General features: G+C 33.4%; 2 protein-coding genes across 5 annotated transcripts in view; one reads left to right on the top strand and one right to left on the bottom strand.

The window, feature by feature from the left end:
- CREB1 (cAMP responsive element binding protein 1) overlaps nucleotides 1-20393 on the bottom strand; it is a 51923-nt gene that overhangs the window by 10060 nt on the left and 21470 nt on the right. For 2 of the 3 annotated variants that reach the window (XR_009700543.1, XM_061186807.1), the window contains exons 3-7: nucleotides 17547-17693; nucleotides 16792-16833; nucleotides 10237-10337; nucleotides 5957-6099; nucleotides 1757-1939 (exon numbers count right to left, since the gene is read on the bottom strand). Coding sequence is in view for 2 of the 3 variants with exons in the window: in XM_061186807.1 (XP_061042790.1) it covers nucleotides 1757-1939; nucleotides 5957-6099; nucleotides 10237-10337; nucleotides 16792-16833; nucleotides 17547-17693 (616 nt within the window). In the remaining variant the exon portion in view is untranslated. The remainder of the gene's footprint in view (nucleotides 1-1756; nucleotides 1940-5956; nucleotides 6100-10236; nucleotides 10338-16791; nucleotides 16834-17546; nucleotides 17694-20393) is intronic. The other variant, XM_061186819.1, reaches the window with a different exon arrangement.
- Nucleotides 1-20393, top strand: part of METTL21A (methyltransferase 21A, HSPA lysine) — a 55095-nt gene that overhangs the window by 31937 nt on the left and 2765 nt on the right. The window contains exon 4 of one of the 2 annotated variants that reach the window (XM_061186863.1): nucleotides 9970-10091. The exons of the other annotated variant lie outside the window; for it this stretch is intronic. Within the exon in view, the coding sequence (XP_061042846.1) occupies nucleotides 9970-10049 (80 nt within the window). The 3' untranslated portion in view covers nucleotides 10050-10091. Of the gene's footprint in view, nucleotides 1-9969; nucleotides 10092-20393 lie in introns of those variants that run through there. 2 annotated transcript variants of the gene reach the window in all.

Raw genomic sequence — 20393 nt, 5'->3', positions numbered from 1 at the left:
GACATTACTCAGAAATAATTCCCAATTTAGTGTATTTATTAGTATAGTCACTTGGATGAAAGACGTCTTAACTTATGTCTGCTGGGTCTTACATTATCTTTCATTGGAATGTAGTTCTATTCTGTTGTCAACATGCTTACCAACCTTAAGTCTAAAAGGTAAGTGGGGCACAGCTTGGATGATCTTCCTAGATAGAGTATAGTCCTCAATGTCTTCCTTTGATATTGGTAAATTCATATTAAAAAATTTCAAGTAGACTCTTGCCACGACATAAAAACGACCATGATTTTTCATAAAATAGCAAAATGGAAGAGAAAATAAAGCATAATGGTCAACTATTATAAATTCCTAATTGTAACAAAACAAAGTATGAAAAAGTGTACCATTTGATGCCAATTATATTACTTGTAAGCATTGTTTTAATGTAAATGATAACGGCTAAACAAATTGAAGTTTTATTTTTCTAACTAAATGATCCATCATTTGTGAAAAGAAAAACAGTCTCTACTTGTCAAATCGCTTCTAAAAACAGCTTAATAATATGCCCTCCTAGGAATAAGAAACCTAACATTATCTGAGAGAATTTGAAGCTCTTTATAAAATCATCCATATTTGTTATTAATATCAATTAAAATGTGTAGTTTGAGTGGAAAAGATTTATATACTAAACATGTTACCATCTTCAAACTGACGTTCAGAATTCAAATTCACTGACATCCTGCTTTACAATTTTTGAGTACCTGCATGTAAAGTGAAAAGGTGTTTTACTCCCATTAATAAGCAAAATATTATCTTCTTCAAATATTATTTGTTTAGTAACAGAAAATATTCTGTAAATACATTAGGGCCCTTTAAATAAATTATGACTCTCTAGTTGGTGTTTTAGAATTATTCAAAATTAATCATCCATGGTGAAGGGGCACATCTGTCATTACCTAACAGAGGCAAAACATATTTTTAATAAAAATATTTTTAGAAACAGATTTATTAGTATTTCCTTAATATGCAAATTTTAAATGTGGCATAAATCATATTCTTAAAATAGTCAAGTGAATTCAAAGAAAAATGGTCAACTCCCATCCATAAAGATTTCTGAAACAAATAGGAAGAAAACAAAAAAATTAAAACAAAACAAAACAGAAAAAAGCTATTTCTATAATTCACCATGGATTTAACTACTTTTGCTCATAGACCAGCAGACTTGCACACTGGTATAGGATTTTTCAGAATATAATGCTATCCTTTGAAATAAAAAATGATGATCTTAGAAATGAAGACATAAATTTCTTTTGACTTAAAAGCAGAGGAACAGAATTTTGAACCTCCAAAGATTCTTATCAGTGATTTAGTACAACTTTTCATTTGACACATGAAAAAAAATGAGGCCCAGGGAGGCTGGGTCTTACTCAAGGTCACAAAGTGAATCTATATATATTTAGATTTAGAATCTAGCTTTTTTAACTCCTAATTTTATTGTCTTTCCCTCTAACCTACCTCATTTCTCCTATATCCAAATGTTAAAGGTGTTAAAGATAGATGTTATATTTTTAAAACTGAAAATAGTTGTTTTTATGCCATGACATTTTGGTCCAATTGGAATAATGGAAGAAGAGTTCATGGAAAACAGTATCTATAATGAAGAAAAATAAACTATATTTTAATAGTGCTTTGCAGTATCATACTTACTTTTTCTGAGTCTATAAAATTTTAACTTTTCAAAGAATTTACCACACCTGTGAATTCTGAATTCTCTTACCTTGAACAACAACTTGGTTGCTGGGCACTAAGATCTGCTGTCCATCAGTGGTCTGTGCATACTGCAGGATGGTAGTACCCGGCTGAGTGGCAGCTGCATTGGTCATGGTTAATGTCTGCAGGCCCTGTACCCCATCGGTACCATTGTTAGCCAGCTGTATTGCTCCTCCCTGGGTAATGGCAACTAAAACCCAATGGATTTTATTGTTACAAGTTTAATTAATACCATGTAAGTCTTATACACACACTAAATTCAAAGCAGAATAATTTGCAAGACATAATCTAGGAGAAATTATTACAGCAAATAACATCACCAAGAAGGATTTTGTATACTCAAGTAACTTTCTGCTCAGGAAACCTATATCCAATTTCAAGAATACAAATGTACTCTATGAACCACATTATAATTTATAGTAATGTCAGTTAACAAATAAAAAATGAGAAAATGTTAAATTCCACTTGAAGTTATTTGGTTCAGAAGAAGGACCACTCTGTGATCCACACTTCCTTTATTCTGGCATTAACTACATAATATTTACCTTCTCTACGTTCATGTACTTATTAGCACAGATATGGGCATGTAACAGGCACCCAATAAATGATTATTTAATTCATAGTTAATAAAGCAGTTCAGTAGTGCATTCTGTTCTCTAACTCAGTTAGCAATGCATAAAGTATAACAAAAGTCCACTCAATGAAACAACGGAAATGTCCTATGGAACTTAATTATCACAGACCTCTCATGGAGTTTAAAATTAGAGCCCAAGATCATCATTTAGAAAAAAATATTTTACTGCTATTTCTAAGTTACCTATTCAAGCATTCTCATGTAGGATCCATTGATTATTCACGAATTAATCATACTTGTCATTTATCTGTTACAAAGGAATCAACTTTGGCTCATATTAGTAGACATTTCACTTTATAAAAAACATGAATTAACCTTTATGCTACAGTACATGGAAAAAGTTAATAAGATACTTTCCCTGTTAGAATTTAAGTTTTCCAGAAAGAGGAGGACTAAAAATCACAGTATTACATATAAAATTGCATAATGGATTTTAACTAAGTCAACATGTCTGATTTGAGCATGTTACTTTTTGTCTGTTAGAAGGAAATTAGTTTGGGATCAACTGTCAGCTTGCTCTGGGTAATTAATATCCTGAGTCATCTATGTATGAAAAACTGGATTATTTACTGATCAAGAAATAATAACAGTTAATGGCTGTGATTTGGTTTAGTAAATAATACTTGTGGAAATTAAGATACTGGCATATACAATCCACCCACTTTAGCTAATCCCATAAATTTTACTTATCTTAGACAAGGAGAAAAAAAGGAATATGTAAAAACTATTCTGAGATTAATACTTCAGGATAACTTGAAAGAATCAGAAGGTTAACAGAATCAAACCACAATTTCTCAAATAGAGTTAATAAGCAAATTCCACTGTATTCAATGCACACAACTTTCTTCTTGACTACCTACCAATGAACTCAAGGTGGGAGGAAAGAAGGAAACTAGAAATCAGGAGATCTGGGTTCTAGTCCAAGTTCCATCACTAAACTGTTATTTGAATCTGTTATCTCTTCTGTAAAAATAAAAATATCTGGTTCTAGCCACTAAGTACAATTGTTATAAAAATCAAATGAGACCATGTATATATGAAAGTACTCTGAAAAACTGAAGTCTGAGCCTATCAAACATTGTTTTTCTCTTAATATTTATTTATATACTTCATATTCCAAAAGGACTTAAGATAGCTTTCCGTAAAACTAAATTCATTAAAACAAGAAGAAAAAGATAGAAATCAAGTAACTGATGTATCTTTAGGTGTATATAATGATTCTACCACAAAAATCTAGAAGAAGGAAAAGAGTATAATTAAACAAACTCAGCTGAGATTTTGAGGAGCCAAAATGAAGAGGAAAACAGTTTTAGTTAGTGAAATAAAACATGTTTTTCTAACTAAGAATAAAATCTCTCAAACAAGACTTTATCATCAGGGACTGTGAACCAAGTAATGGACAAAACTAATAATAGTATTAGTTAAAAAAAAAAAAAAACCGATTTATTGAAGGAGTACAAATTGGTGTAGCCACTGGGAAGGGTCATTGGGCAGGCTGGCTTGGCTTCAACAATTCCACTCTTTAGATGCTATCCCCACTGACAGGACAGGATACTATATATATAAAAGAATGTTCAGATAGCATTGTTTGAAACAGTAGATATGTCCTAAATATTCATCAGTGTGTGTGATTTTTAAATAAATGTTGTATTTATACAGTGAAACACAATGTAGCTATTAAAAGAAACTACATATATAACTATATATGCATATATTTGTCTATGGTATATAAATAATGTAGGTCTCACTTGTATAAAAATACATGACATGTGTATGTATAAACAGAATGAAAAAGAATGGAAGGATATATACCAAACTCTAATGGGGAGGGATGGAAAGGGTTTTTACTTTTTATTAATACTATAAACCTCTACCATTTGAATTTTTTACAACCATATATTTCTTTTATAAGTTAAGAAACATATAAATATTGTATATGTAAGTGGTCATTATACTGATTCTTAATGACAATCAAGAACATAATGTTAAATCAGTTCCATCAAGGTCATATGTGCACATACAGAGAGAATAAAGGATAAAGATAATGTATAAAAGCTTTTAAAATCTCAAAGTATTAACCTTTAAAACTAGCAACTGTCAGTTACCAAATTAAACATCTATTTTTCTCAGCTTCACCTCCCTCATCTTCACTTCCCTATTTGAGATTTTGATATGCCTCTTTCCTAAAGAGCATGCTTTCTATTTCTAGTTCAAGTGAGAATTGCTGTGGTGAGTGAATCTCTGTTACTAACAGTATGCTGTATCCCTCAAGCGTGCTGAAGTTGGAGAAAAAAAAAGTTCATGTATCAAGGTCTTAGAACACACACCTTGAATAACTCAAATTATTTGGATATAAGGCTAAAAATAGACACATACACATATATAGATAGTACCTATTTCTGCCAACAAAGAACTTAAGAAGGAAAAGAATGAGTGAACTCTAATGAGCTTACAGAATGGACAAGAAGCTTAGTCAAATGCCTGCCTTCTACTTACTATTACAAGTTTCAGCTTTGGTTGAGCTAAAAAGTCTGCTACTTGTTTTTAATTCAGTTGGAATGCAATTAGTTATACAAACCAAGGCTGAGCTGTAACTGGAAAACTATGAACTTGGGAGTCAAACTTTTATACATATTTCTGACACAGACTACCCCAGGGCATTAGAAAACCAATGCAGCAAGAGTTTCAATGTGTACATTTAATTTGTAATTAAGGAAGCAAGGGAGGAAAACTATATAATGGGTAGCACTGGATTTAATGAACAAATCAAAATGAAGACATCAATGTGTGAGGCACTTTGGGAGGCAAAAAGATATTGGGAAAAGAGAGGAAAAAGGTACCATTCACACAAATGCCTTTGATCAAACAAAAGCAGAACTCAAAAGTTCTTTATAACAGATTTAGGTGAAAGATAAGAAGAGAGACCTAAGTGTCAGAGACATCAGAGAAATGGAAACTTTGATAATTTTGCAGAAGAAATCTTTGCTTTCTGTGCGACAAAAAGCAAAGTGCCCTCTTAATTTCAGCAGTCCTTATGCTCACATTATTATAATTCACTACACTACCTTTTATCTTAAAAGGAATAATAATTAAATGTGCTGGTAGACTGCAACCAAGCCTCTCCACCCCACCGTGAAACGTTAATATGATTTAAAAATGCTACTTTTAGAAGGAAAGATGAATTACTAAAATAGATGAATAATGAGACCATTTTTGGCCTTAAACATAATCAAAGAATGATTATCTGAAAAACTCATGTTTTCTATTAACATCATATGCTGTATGAGGACTGAAATATAGAGTTTCAAGCAGTGGTTTGAAAAACTTGTAAGACTCTCCATGCATCTGCACAAAACAAAGGGCCATTTAAAGGTCTTACATACCTGAGCAATCCTAACTAAACCCTGAAGGAAAGAAAATACTTCTGTTACAAAACTTTGCATATAAGTAAAGGAAATATAATAATGACAACCAAGATTTAGAAAAGAGCTGGCGCTTATAAGATTACTTTAAGGAAAATGCAGTCATTAGTTTTTCATCGCATTTTCCAAAACAGAAATATCTATTACTCACTATACTGTCCACTGCTAGTTTGGTAAATCGGAGTTGGCACCGTTACAGTGGTGATGGCAGGTGCTGAAGTCTCCTCTTCAGACTTCTCTTCTTCAATCCTTGGCACTCCTGGTGCATCAGAAGATAAGTCATTCAAAATTTTCCTAGAAAAATAGAGAACTATATCAATTAAAATAAAAGTAACATTTACTGGCTAAATACAAAGAAGAGGAAAAGATCAGAAAACTGGCAGAAAGCTGACAGTGCTTAAGAGAGAATTTTAAAATTTTACAGTTTAAAAATTTACAATAATAAACAATAAAATTTGCAACAATAAACAATAAAAATGGATCGGGGATGCACATGTCAAAACCATATGAGGACTATAAAAAAACACAGATGCATTTCTCTTTAAAATGAACATAAAGAAAGACTATGATTCAAAATCTAGGTGCAACTAAAGAAGAGATTAATAAAATTGACTACAGGAAAAAAACCCTTTTTTATGGCAAAGAACACCAAAAATAAAGTCAAAGATGATCAAAAATACTAGGAGAAAATGTTCGCATATATTACAGATAAAGGTCCAATATCCCTAACATACAAATAACTCTTGAAAACTGAGGGGAAAAAAAAAGACCAAAAACTTGATTTTTAACTTCTCAACTCTCAGATTGGTAAAAATAAAAAAAAGTATAACAATGTATTCTGTTAGCGAAGCTGTGAGAAAATACATGCTCTTGTACATTGCTGTTAGAAGTATAAAACTGGCACAACCCTTATGGAGGGAATTTGGGAAACCAAATGTGTTTACACAGCAATCTTACTTCCAGGAATTTACCCTTAAAATATACTTCCAACAGTACAAAATAAATATGCATAGGATTAATCATGGCAGCATCGACTGCAACTGCAAAAGACTAGAAACAATCTCCATGCTCACATATAGGAGAATGGTTGAATAAACTATGGCTCATCCAAATAATGGATATAGCATGGTACCTTTTGTATACGAATGAAGGTGAAATAAGAAAATAAGAAAATATTCGTGTATCTGTTCATCTGCTCAAGAAAAAAAGAAAGGATAAACTAGATGGAGTTCAATTTGATTAGTTATCTACTGGGGGTGGGTGGGAAAGAAGTAAAAAAGGATGGGTGGAGGGACACTTCTGAGTGTGTGTGTGTGTGTGTGTATATATGTACAATTCTGACTTTTGGAACCATGTTAATGTTTTACATATTCAAAGAAAAATTAATTATCAACAAGGATGGGGGAAGAATTCTAAAATGGAAAACAAACAAAAACAAATGAATCTTACCACATTTCAAATGAATAACATAATCACAGAAGAGGGGAAAAAAATACTAACCCAAGTAATTTTTGAAATCTTAAATTTCTAACAAACCAGTTTGAAACTTAGCCTTAACCGTCTACCAAAAATTTCCCCCTTATGTAGTTATTGTAACAAATTACATCTTCATGCCTTGTGTGTTCATTAACAGATTTATAATTATTGTTTTATGCATTTGGCTTTCAAATCATGGGAGAAAAAGAGGAGTTACACAAAGTAAAACTATAATACTGGCCTTTATATATTTATGTATGTAATTACCTTTATTGGTACTGTAGAAAATATTCTTACAGTTGTTTTTTTAAAAAAATAATTCCCCTGATTGTATTTCTCATTTGTAAGATTTCTTACTCATTCTTTTCCACATCTGCCTGTTCTTATTTAGTAAAGTTCTATTTTTACTGTAAGGATGGTTTTCTCTTCTCTCTTTGCAAACAAGACACAAAACTACTTTAAACAGCTTGGGAACTGACAGCTGGTCAACATATCATGATTTGGGTATCACTGTTCTAGAACACTGGTTTTTCAAACTTCAGTATACAAAAGCAGCTCTTGAAGAGCATGTTAAAACACAGACAGATTCCTGGGTCCCCTCCCTAGAGATTCTAATTCATTAGGTATGGGGTAAGGGCCTGAGAATTTGCATTTCTAACCAGATGCTGATTTACCAGTCTGGGCTGTGGACCATATTTTGAGTAGTATTGGTCTTTAGAGCAATGTTTTTCAAACTCAAGTCATAACCCCTATGTGGGCCATGAAAACAATTAAGTGTGTTGCAACCAACATAAACAATAAATAAAAAATAGCTAAGCATCACACATGATAAGGATGAGTATTGCTTTGTATTAACTTTTGCTTCAGATCCCTATATATAGGTATATACGTGTGTGTATACATACACACCTATATATAATGAAGAAAAACAGAACTGTAAAGATATATTCCTTATTGTGGTTTAAAAGCTACTTTTCTAGACCTACAAATAAATCTACTTCTCTTCTGCATGAATCCAGCAATCATTCTCAGTCTTTTTTTCCAGTTTTTCAAATTGTTGCTCCAGACCATCTTGGACATTCTCCGCGTAAGAGAGAAAGTTCACTTTCTCTTTTAAAGTGTATTCCAAATGTGGTCTGGGCAGTGGGATTAATTCCCTCCCTTAATCAAGACACTAGGTTTTTTTTTTTTTAAAACCAACGTAGTCTTACATTGTATTGGCTTTTTTGGCAACCACATATAATCAATGATAATTAAAAGAGCATAATTATATTTTTTAGATGAATTCTTAATCCAGAATCCTATACTTGAATAATCGATTTTATTTTAAACTCAAGCTCAGAAATTTTACAGTTATCACCAACATTTCATCCTATTTGTTTCAATCTATTTCCCTTGGCTGCTATGATCTTTGAAGGTTCTTATTCTACCACCTATTAGGGTATTTAGCCCTTTAGTTTCTGTCATTTGCAAATCTGATAAGCAGGGCTTCTATGTTTTCAGCTAAATTGCTGGTAAAAATACCAAGCCAGATGAGAGCAAGTGAGAACCCTTCAAGGATTTCCTCTGGGTAAAAACTGATCACTGTAAAGCTGGGCTGTTCCAATAAAAACCAGTGTGTATTATTTAATTCCCATTTCTCCAACTTCACAAAAACATCCTAAGAATTTTATTAAAGATCTTGTTATAATCAAGACATAGAGGCTAGGTTTCAAGAGTTCATAAACCAAAAGCAAAATAATGGTATACTCTACTATGGAGGTTTGATTATAAGGGAAGATATCATCATCTTTCATAAAAGTAATGCTTTCTCTACACATGTGTGGTCTCAGGCATCTTTTATTTGATTCGTAACTGAAGTGCTATATATAATGATTTTTGCTGGGATATACACTATAAGCCAATTAAGGCAAATAAAAGATTTTTTTTCAACATAGAACTCATATAAGGTCTACAGCTAAGATCTGCCTATAATTTATATATAGAGAAGCCATGTAGCTTGTTTCTTAGTACCAGGTTGAATTTGCTTCAGGATCAAATGTATTATATACTAACATGAGATATATTTCGAAGTTAAAAGATAAAACTAGCTATATTTTGAAAAAATTATGAGTATAAATAAATGTAACGTACTTGGTAACACAGAATTTCTTAAGACCTCAAAGTCAATTTATTGGTATTTATTTAGGGTCCTTAATTTATTTGTGAGGATAGAGAAAAGGGCTAGCTTAGCAGCCAAGAAAGTGGAAAAAAAAATTTCAACATCCCTTTGAAAAACAGAAATATATATAAATAGAAATAATTTAGGCTAAAGCAGGGAAGAACAAGTTTGAAGTTTATTAAACTCTGAAGTAAGCTTATGAAGATTTGTGGAATTGCTCTTCCTGGAGATATTTAATATGGAGCCAATTTCTATGTAGTATTAGAAACAGTTTTGGTCCATCTTGGAGGCAAGGCATGAATTTACACAACTTTTGTAGCTCAACACAAAACTACAGTAAGGTGCCCCTAAAATTAGGGAACATCAGCAAAACATCACCCTGAACAACTATTAAATTAACAAGCAGCTATCATGCTAAGTACCATGGCATAAGAAATGTGTTGTGAAGTAGGTAGTGTAGTCTCAGAATTGACATATAGCTAGAAAATGCTATAACCTTATCAAATGTATTCCAATCTTTTTAACAGAAAAGCAGCAGCCAGCAAAGTCTACAAAAACAGAAGAAAAAAAAAAAAAATCAGTGTTTATCCAGGACTGTTCAGAGTAAGAAGTGCTCTTATTCTGTACAGTAAGCTTCAACTTATTTGAGAGAAGCAACTCAACATGAAGAGAAGTACTCTGTATGGTCCTGAATCCAGCAGCTCATCGGCCTTCCGATATCTCTTCATCTGCAACTACATAAGGGTACCTTTATACTTTTGATTCTAAGTTCTTTTAACTATTAAATTCCATACCTGTAGGAAGGCCTCCTTGAAAGAATTTCTCTTCGTTTTTGGGAATCGGTTACACTATCCACTGACTCCTGTGAATCTTCACTTTCTGCAATAGTTGAAATCTGAAAATAAAGAAGAACTTTATCTTGATAATCAAATTTAGTTCCCATAAAACTTTTATGAATTTTAAGAAAAAGTGAAATACAAAAGGATATATATAAACCTTATACATGCTTCAGTAGAAAAAAAATCAGTTTTTATGGGAGACAACCATACCATCCCTTTCCTCTCCCCTTTACAATCCTACAGAAGTCAGAGGACCTAAAATTTTTTTGTCAAAACCAAACTTTTGACAAAATTTTTTGGTCAAAACCAGCCTAATCTCTTTCAGGACTTCTTGTAATCAACCCTGAATGTATCAATATTACTTGTCAGCTGTTTTCTTACAGTTGTTAGAACAAAACTACCAAGTAAAATAAAGTTTCTGACATGAAAGAAAGAATAAACGACTAAATATTTGGCCATTAAGTCTAGTGACTATACAAATATTTTCCTTTAACTACTGGGTAAATAGTTTTGAATATATTTACAATTGTACAAGTAAGATCGGTGATCCTTCAACCGTGTTCCAGATGGTTGTTTCTAGCAATTTTGGAAGAAGCCCTCTGCTACATATAGACACGTTTCAAAGTTGGTATTCTACAATTTTTATTAAGCAAAACTTCAAGGTAAAGAACTGTACATTTCTGGAAAGTATCATTGGATTGAGAAATAATAAAGGTAAGTTGAATACAGATTTTACATGGGATAATAACAGCAACTAGCATTTATTGAGAACTTACTATGTGCCAGGTGCTATGCTAAAGCATATACATATATTACATTACTTAGTACTCACTAATACTTACAGTAACTTTAGGTGCTAGATAAGTACAATTATTATGTCCACTTTACAGATGGAAGAACTGAGGCACAAAGAGTTTAAGTAACTCACCCAAGTCACAAAGCTACGAAGTAGTGGAGCCACTGTCACACTTGACATCTCAATTTTAGACATCCTTACCAGCATCAAAATCCTGTTGGTTCCAATCTCAAACCAGTTTTGTCAGAAGCAGCAACCCAGGAGCGTCTTTAGACCATTTTTAGACTAGAAGTTCACTCACCTAGGCAAGCTTGTCTGTCAAATTTATCCTGCCAAGTTTCTCTAGTCTAATTAGCAGGAGCCTCCTGCTCTTTCCTGAACTAGGTGAGCATGATGCTGTCAGAGTGAGAATTAGATTTAGCCAAGGCAAAAGGGTCTGTGTAGGTTAGCTCCCCCAACAAAATTTATGGCAATGCCAATAAGAATGAACACATTTAGAGGAACTTGAGAAATCAAGTACGTGGTCTGAGCCTAAGGGTTCTGGACAGCAGGTACTCATTTTCACAGAGCTTTGTGATAGACACTCACTTTAAAATGAAATTTGCTAAATCTAGTAATGCTTTACAAAATATATCTATAATAAAGTAATGTATGTACCCCTCCAAACACTTTAAAGTATAAGCGGTATAGTCTTATAGACCTAAAAATTAACAGGTAACACTGAATGACTCCAGAAATGACAGATAAAAAGATGGACAAGGCTGAATTTAGTCTGTGATTCTCTATAGAGTAATAATGCTATAGTTACTGCCAAAGGAGCACCCAGAACAATTTCCTACTAATCTGTAGCTGCTGTTAACTAGCCCATTCAGCATAGTCTCTGCACAGACTTTCTCATAGATGTAGGGTGATGAGTTGTGAAACAGCCTTGGCAGAGAGTCAGAATTTCGAGGAATAACAGGAAGACTGAACTCAAAGTGGATAGTATCCTGACAAGTGTTTACCCTCGTTAATGCTTCTCAGAACCTTAGTTTCTCTATTGTTCTTTCTGCCTTTTTTTGCTTAACCTTCATTCTTTCAACCTTCTTTTAAGGATACATAATGACTTAGGCACACTCTCCCAAGTTGAAAGTCATTAAAACAACAATTTTAAAACACGCTACATAAACCACCCATAGGACAATTTTGAAATGAAACAAATTATCATTGCTTATTAAATATATGGCCCTTAATTTTCCCCCCAAACTCAATGGATCTATTTGCTCCCAGTAGAACAAAAAGCCCCCCATTCCTCTGATCTGAAAGAATTTGTCAATTCATACAAAAGGAATTAACTTATCACTCTGTCGTGACTGCAACTTAAAAAAAAATTGAAGTATGATTGTTGTACAATATTATATAAGTTACAGGTGCACAGTACCGTGAGTTGCAATTTTTAAAGGCTATATTCCACTTACAGTTATTATAAAATATTGGCTATATTCCCTGTGTTGTACAATATATTCTTGTAGCTTATTTTATACATAATAGTTTGTACCTCTTAGTCTCCTACTCCTATATTGCCCCTCCCTGCAGGTAACTACCAGTTTGTTCTCTATATCTGTGAGTCTTTTTCTTTTTTGTTATATTCACTAGTTTCTTGTATTTTTAAGATTCCACATATAAGTAATATGTACTGCAACTTTTTAAATGTAAAGGGAATTCAGAACTATTCAATACTACATAATGAATGTAACATTTCCTCTTTGGGGGAATACTATCCAGAGAGAACTTCGAATTAGGAAGTCAACTCCTATGGACTATCTACCAAAAAGCAAAAAAACCCCAACCCCATCCCCCCAAAACCAAAAACAAATGAAAAAACAAACAAACCCCAAAACCACTGAACCCACATTTCTAAGACCATTAAATATCATGTCAAAAATCCTTTGATAATAAATAATAGTTTAATATATATTTAATAGGTTATTAAAAATAACCACATAAAAAATTATATCCCAATTGTAAGTATCACAGTCTACCATCACATTTCAATGACAGAGCCCCTTCCTCTGGTCCTCACCTCCTGTCGCCTCTTATTAACCCCTTCCTGAGCTCCTTAAATAGGTCTTTAACCATGGCCACTTATATGTTAAGAAATTTTCAAAAAGCCAAACTACCACCTGTACATGTAAAGGTTTAGATCTGTATTTCTCTACTTTCTCTTAGTTTGTTAAAAACCCATATCTCCTGTTTATAAGGGGGGGAAAAAGTCCTATTTTGATGCTATTTGAAACTTCAAAATAAAATATACAGTGACTAGAACAAAATTTTAAAAATGGTTGTATCAGATGTTTTCTCAAACTATACATGGTCCCCTGGAAACTTAAGCACTTTTCTTGGGTAGAGTTCAGACTCAGGTTTAGGTAGTTTTTTACTCACTGGATGAAGCAGTTTAATAAAAATCTAGAGCAATAAACTCCAAACTCTTTTGATCTGCAGATCTCCCTTATAAATAAGAAAATTTTATATAAGCATATATAGTTATTTGCAAGTTTTAAGTGTTATCTATATCATAAAACAAATTAATTTTTAAAGAGTTAGGATAAGTATAAATATTAAAATACATCTGTAAATTTCTTAAAGATAAATCATTTAATATTTCAAAACAGTGAGAATGATATGCTTTAATATGATTAATTAAAAATCATTTAATATTTTTTAACAGTGACTCAAAAATCTGATTCTAAGCTTGGAATTTCTGAAATGTGATTTAACATCTGCTATTGTTTAAAACAATCATTTTCCATTTTCATCTATCAATTACATAAACTTTTGATGAGATTTACTAGTATATTTTCATCTCCCTGGCTCTTGGTCAGTTATTATATGCTAATAAAAGGTTTTATATTTTAACAAATAAGTTCAACACCTACTGAACTCTAGAAGACTTCTGAATAGTTTAGAAATTCTATTTCCAGAGTTTTGAAAGTATACAGATTTGAGTTTTTAGGTGACAAATTTACACTGTTTGCAGGTAAAAAAAAAAAAAAAAAAAAAAAAGTATGGGAACATTTCCAAACTTCTATATTCAAAATGCTCTGTCCACAGCACAAGTTTCTTTCAAAATGCAGTTATTCTCTCATACATTGTTAAAATGTCACTTTCTCTCAGAAAGGATAGTTGAAAGGAATTTGTTTTTTTCAAAAATATCTGTTAGGTAACATACCCCTTGCAAGTCATCCCTTGCTTGCCATTGTTAAAAAGATCGGAAACTTTGGAATACTTGTCTTATGTAAAAAGCAAACAAGTAACTCATCCTTATGTTAAGCAACTCAAGTACTTTGCTATATGATAACCACTGAATCTCTATCTTGCACAAAAGATTTTTATTGTTGTTCCCATCACAGCATGAAGTACTGTAAAGACTGTATCAGACAGTTCATCTCCAACCGCTATCCCTCTTGCTCACTCTATTCAGGCCACTTCTTCTTGCTATTCTTTGGTAAATAAAGCATACTCTCACTTCTGAGCCTTTGGACTTGCTTTTATTATTTGTATGGCTTAGCCTCCTTCACTAGTTTCTAGTTTCACTGCTCATGGTGTTCCCTGACCACCCTACATAAAATAAAACACCCTTCCCTCCACGTCATTCTCTATCCCTTTCTCCTGCTTTAATCATTTTCCCAGCACTTAATCCTCACCTGACACATTTTATTTTTTCATTGTCTCTCTTCGCTCAAATGTGATCTTCATGAGAATAGAGAAGTATTATTTGTTCACTGCTGTCTTTCATAGCACCTAGAACAGTGACTGGCACATAGCATGTGATCAATAAAAATTTACTGAAGAAATCAATGTATTAAAAATGCATCCAAAACTAACAAATGAAAAGTGAGGATGCCACTGTTAACTTCTGTGCATTTGTGTGACTCCCATTATTTTTGTGGGAATTCTTACATAATCTTTGAGATTTGATGTATACATATACATAAGGATAACGTTAGGGCACCAATGTCAAGCCATACATGAAATATTAGTACAGTTTAGTTTCTAATACTCTGAGATGAAAAAAGATAAACAGAAGTCTTATTCTCACATCAAGAGAAATGTACCTTGTATATTTTGGAAATGCTGTTCTAGAATACTAATATTCTCCCATCGAGAAGTTTGAGGAATCACTTCTCTCCTTGTTTGATCACCTCTTCTGATATAAACCACTTCCTACTTATTAATGCTAATCACTGTTAACCAGCTGACATGACCATTAAAGTTTAACAGCTTCTCCATAGTTTAGGGCCTTTAAAGAAAAAAATACTGTTTATGTTTCTGTTTGTAGAATTCAGGCTTTTAATTATAAGCACACCTCACTTTGATGGAAAAATGTATTTTTGAAAAGATGAATACACATTTCTATAAAGTTAATGGTCATATAACCCCAGGTCCAAATTATTATTATTACTCTTACCACAAAGTAAAGATTAAAATTAAGAATATAATCAACAATTAAGTATCATATATTAAAACCAATGTTTGTAATCTTAGCAAATTTTGTGATAATTTTTGTGTGTTCTTTATAGAAAGACCACCCACTGTAAGTGAAAAAGAAAAAGTAAAGGTTAATGTGAGGTCTGGAATCTAGGTCTCCTGACTAGCAGGTCAGGTTCTTTCCACTATTATCAAGAGGAAGATAAGAGCAGGGAATTAGTAATGGCATACATAGTATGAACAACAGTTAGGCAGCATTCAATGAAATAAAAACTGAGGCACAGGATAGGAGACTATTGTTCAGTCAGTGTGGTTCCATAGAAAAATTAAATTCTTCAGTCTTTACCTGGACTATATTGTCTCCTACTCAGTAACAACAAATTCCATTCCCAATATCTTTCAGTATGGAAATGCATAGAACTTGATGATTTTACATCAAAATATTCTTTCTTTCTTTCTCCACCCCCCCACACCGCCCTGCCTTAAATGTCCAAGCAAACCAAAGGCACAGGGACAGAATGAAGCAGAGGTGGGTTAACAGTGGCTCAATGACTCAAGAGTATGATATGGCTGACAAAATGTGGTATATCCTTTGATGACACTAATAGAATGCTTCTGGGACAAAGGAGGGACTTCTCCCCTCTCCAAGTATCAATCAATCTGGCTACTAAACTCAAGGAAAACACAACAGCTCTTACCCACAAGAAGACAACAAAGATGGTGAAGAGGAATCAAAGCTATGTCATATATAAATGGCTGAAGAAAAACAGGCATTTACTCTGTCTGGACAGTTTTTTTAAATGGGAAGGATGTGGGAGATGGGGAAAAGGAAGCAGCCCAATAGAAAAAGGAGTTAAATTTGCTTAACTAGCTTCTGAGAATAGAATTGGGATCACTAGGTAAAAGTTTTAGAAAGATATTCTGGTTCACCACAGGGAAGAATATTTTAGCAATTACCCCCAATTATAAATCAGTTACCTCTGGAGATAGAGCTTCCTTTCTCTGAAAGTGTTCAAGTAAAGCTGGACTGCCATTTGGAGGAGGAGAGAAGGATATTATATAGGGAAATTAAGCAACAGACTAAGGGCTGGGTAGGTAACAAGTTTGGCCTACACCTAGAAGATCTCTTAAGATTTTTATTCAAACCTTGAGTTCTATGTTTACAGAGAGGGACAAAGATATAAAGAATAATTTCTCACCTTCCTTTCTAAAAATAGTTCTCTCCAAATCTAGGACCTAGGACTCACCTGAGTTCCGGAGAAAAGTCTTTTTAAGTCCTTACAGGAAGACTGTGAAGCAAAAAATATGAAATGGGAGGCTGGGGTTATGGCCTACTTGAATGAACGTTCAAGTCTTTTTTTTTCCCCAATAAGCTCATCGAGAAGATGTATACAGCCCTAGGTTCCCTACAGTTAAGTAGAGGTTTACACGCCTTTATTCCCTTTGGATCTAAACCAAAGGAACAAGCTTTCCAAAGAATAAGATAACATGCATGGAAAAAATCCCTGATTCTTAAAGTGCACTTTCTGAATATATCATTTCAAAGTTATATACTCTAACTTAGAATCCTAAACATAGCTGGTTTTCTCTACATTCAAATAATATCTTAGGTAAGGTTATTAATTTTTGACAAGGGTTATTTTTTCCAATTGCATGTTTAGAAAATAATTACAAAGTTATTATTTTTGTATCTTAATTTTCCCTGAGGTACATCAGCCTCAGTCTCTCCCAACATTTCCACTTTATCCCATATACTTTATGATTTTTCCCATTCAATTCTTTTTCTTTTTTAGTTTAAGAAGAAGTTTTTTCTTATATGTCTGTTCTTGTGTATATATGTTCCTATACTTAAGGTGACTATACAGATGCAGCATATTCCATAATTACTGTAAAGTAAAATAAACTCTGAACTAGATATGTTCCTATTTTCATAATGAAAGGAGAGAGATATGGCTATAAACAACAGTTATGAAAGCAGACGCAGAACTTTTTATACACATACCTGAACTGTCTGGACTTGTGGAGACTGAATAACTGATGGCTGGGCCGCCTGAATAACTCCATGGACTTGAACTGTCTGCCCATTGGGCAGCTGCACTAAAGTTACGGTGGGAGCAGATGATGTTGCATGAGCTGCTGGCATGGACACCTATGGTGTTGAACATGGAAAAAAATTACCATCACAGACACCTCCTGGGGAGTACTCATGTTTAGTAAGAAACAACTTTTTAGCAGCAAAAGGATGACCCTCCTGCTAGGTTAAGTATTCCATTGGTGTGAAAGAAACTAATCATTAAACTTAATATTCTTTTTGAAGAAAGACTACAAATGCTTTCCATGCCCCCTACTTTTAAACTCCTCCCAAATGAAAAAAACCAAAAAACTATTTTAATGTAATATCAAAATACATAACACAGACTTCCTTTGAACACTAAATACCACTTTATTTGTATAGTGCCTTACATTTTCCCACCTGCTTTCATATTCAATTTCTCATTTTGCCCTTCGAAGAAATCAGACTGGTTAGAATAAGGGTTATCTCCATTTTAGAGACAGAAATATGAAGTGCTCAAAGAGATTAAGTCACTTACCCAAGGTCAAGAGATATGCTAGCTTTGAAGAAACGTAAGTCTTCAGAATATCATGTGTTAAATAACCCATGTTCTAAAACATAACTGTTCCCAAACTTGGGCAAAACTTAGCTACTAAATCTAGAACAAATACATATCTTACAGTATACAGCATATTTTTCTCTTGTAAACTAATTACAAGTATGCCTTTCATTAATGAGAAAGTGTTAATAGATATTATAAACTGAAAATTTCTATCCCCACCCCACCCACTGAACTGATAATAACTGACATTTCAAGGATTTATTTTCCTCTTGAAGAAATAAGGGAGCAGAATTGAAAGAATATGAGAAACCAGTTTTCTCCTGAGGCACAAAGAAGGCAAATTTAATGACTCAATACCCAGGTTAAAAGGGTTCTTAAGTCATACATGTCTATCAGATGGTATTTACTGTTCCTGTGCTTGAATGTGTTTGGGGGTAGCAATTTTATTTGTTCATTTGGTAAACAGTTACTGGGGATATGTGTGCCAGAAACAATGTTAGAACTGAAACTACAGAAATGAGAAAGACATAGGTCCCTGCCCTTAAAGAAATTATTGAGGCATGTGTATGAAGGAATGGGGAAAAGAACACAAATAAATATAATTCAGTGAAGTAATGAGGTTTGCAAAGATAAGAAGGGACACACTGAGGAAAGCTACCCCACCCCACCCAGGAGGAGGGGAGGCTACCAGGGAAGCATGTGAATTTGAAATAAAGAATACAAGTAAGGCACGTTATTATGATTCGCAGGGGGGAGGCAAAGAATTCCAGGCAGAGGGTAGCAATGGCAAAAGCAAAGAGAAACAGCAGTGCCTGTAAATGGCAGAGAGGGATGACCAGCAGTCAGTACTACTGGAGCACGTAAGTGTGTTACTATATGATGTAGGAAGTGTGGAGAGATGGAATAACAGAGGTAGGCAGAGGCCAGATGGGCTAGTCATGAAAAGTCTTACATATGTTACGTTAAAGAACTTGCATTTTACCGTGAGATTGGGAAAAGCACTGAAGGGCTTTTGAACTCCTGAATATCATGGTGAGGCTTGCATTTCAGATAGATCACTTTACTTTAGTGGCAGTGTGAAAGATACTTATCTCAGAGGAAGAAAAAAGTGGAGGTGAGACCAACTGAGAAAGTCTATATATAGTAGTAAAGGTGAGATGATAAAGGCCAGAAATTAGGCATGAGTTGTGGTAGGGATGGGAATGAGAGAAGTGATTTAATGAAAATTCAGGAGGCAAACCAGAAAGGGCTTTATGAATGACTGATTGAAGGAGGTGAGATAGAAATCAAAGACGACCCACATATTTCATGTTTGGGTGAGAATTAGTAGACTATGACATAAAGAGAGAGAACACAAGAAGAAGCTTATGGGTGGTTGGGGCAGTGGTGGAAGATGATGGAATTGATGAGATATCTGAATTTGTAGAGATGTTTAGCAGGCAGTTCAATATTTGACTATGAAGCTTGGGGGAAAGATACCTACTGAAGGTAGAGGCTAAAACCATGAGCTTCTCCTTTGGACAGTTAGGAAGGCCTTCCTTATCAATCGTTTTTCTGGCCACTATATATCTTACTTAGTTTTACCTGGTTCTCAAAATGTGGTCCATGGATGACCTCCATTAGAGTTACATAGGGTGCCTGTTTATAAAGTCAGAATCTCTGATGAACCCAAGGACGCTTTCGCCTATGCCAAAGTTTGAGAACCAAAACCATAATTTATTCAGAGTATCCCATCTCAATGGAAAGCTCTTCTAATATTTGAAGCAATTAGTACGCCCTCTTCTCTGAGTATTCTCTAGGGTAAATATAACAAGCTCACTCAACAAATAATCCCTTTTCTACCCTAATTATTCTATATAATGGCTACTCTCATTTTAAGTTTATAAAATACAGATACACCAAAAAAGAAAAAATTGCTTATATTCCCACCACTCAGAGCTAATCACTTAATATTTTTGCTGTAGATATAGGTGTTTTTAAAGATGCATATATATACACTCAATTTTCATAACACTATCACAGAATCTACTTTATCTTTCAAATCCATTCTAAATATCTCTTCATACCATTAATAGTACTATTTAATGGTAAAGAATGGTATAATGGTAAAAATTACATAATCTGTTTAATAAATCCCAACAAATTATTGGAATTAAATTATCAGTAATAATTAAACAATAATTAAATCATTAACTTAATATTATTAAATATTAAATTATTGAATATACAAAAAA

The sequence above is a fragment of the Eubalaena glacialis genome, chromosome 1, assembly GCF_028564815.1.
Source record: "Eubalaena glacialis isolate mEubGla1 chromosome 1, mEubGla1.1.hap2.+ XY, whole genome shotgun sequence".
NCBI classification, from domain to species: Eukaryota; Metazoa; Chordata; class Mammalia; order Artiodactyla; family Balaenidae; genus Eubalaena; species Eubalaena glacialis.
Note: the sequence above shows the minus strand (reverse complement) of the source record. Positions and strands in the feature narration are given on the sequence as shown.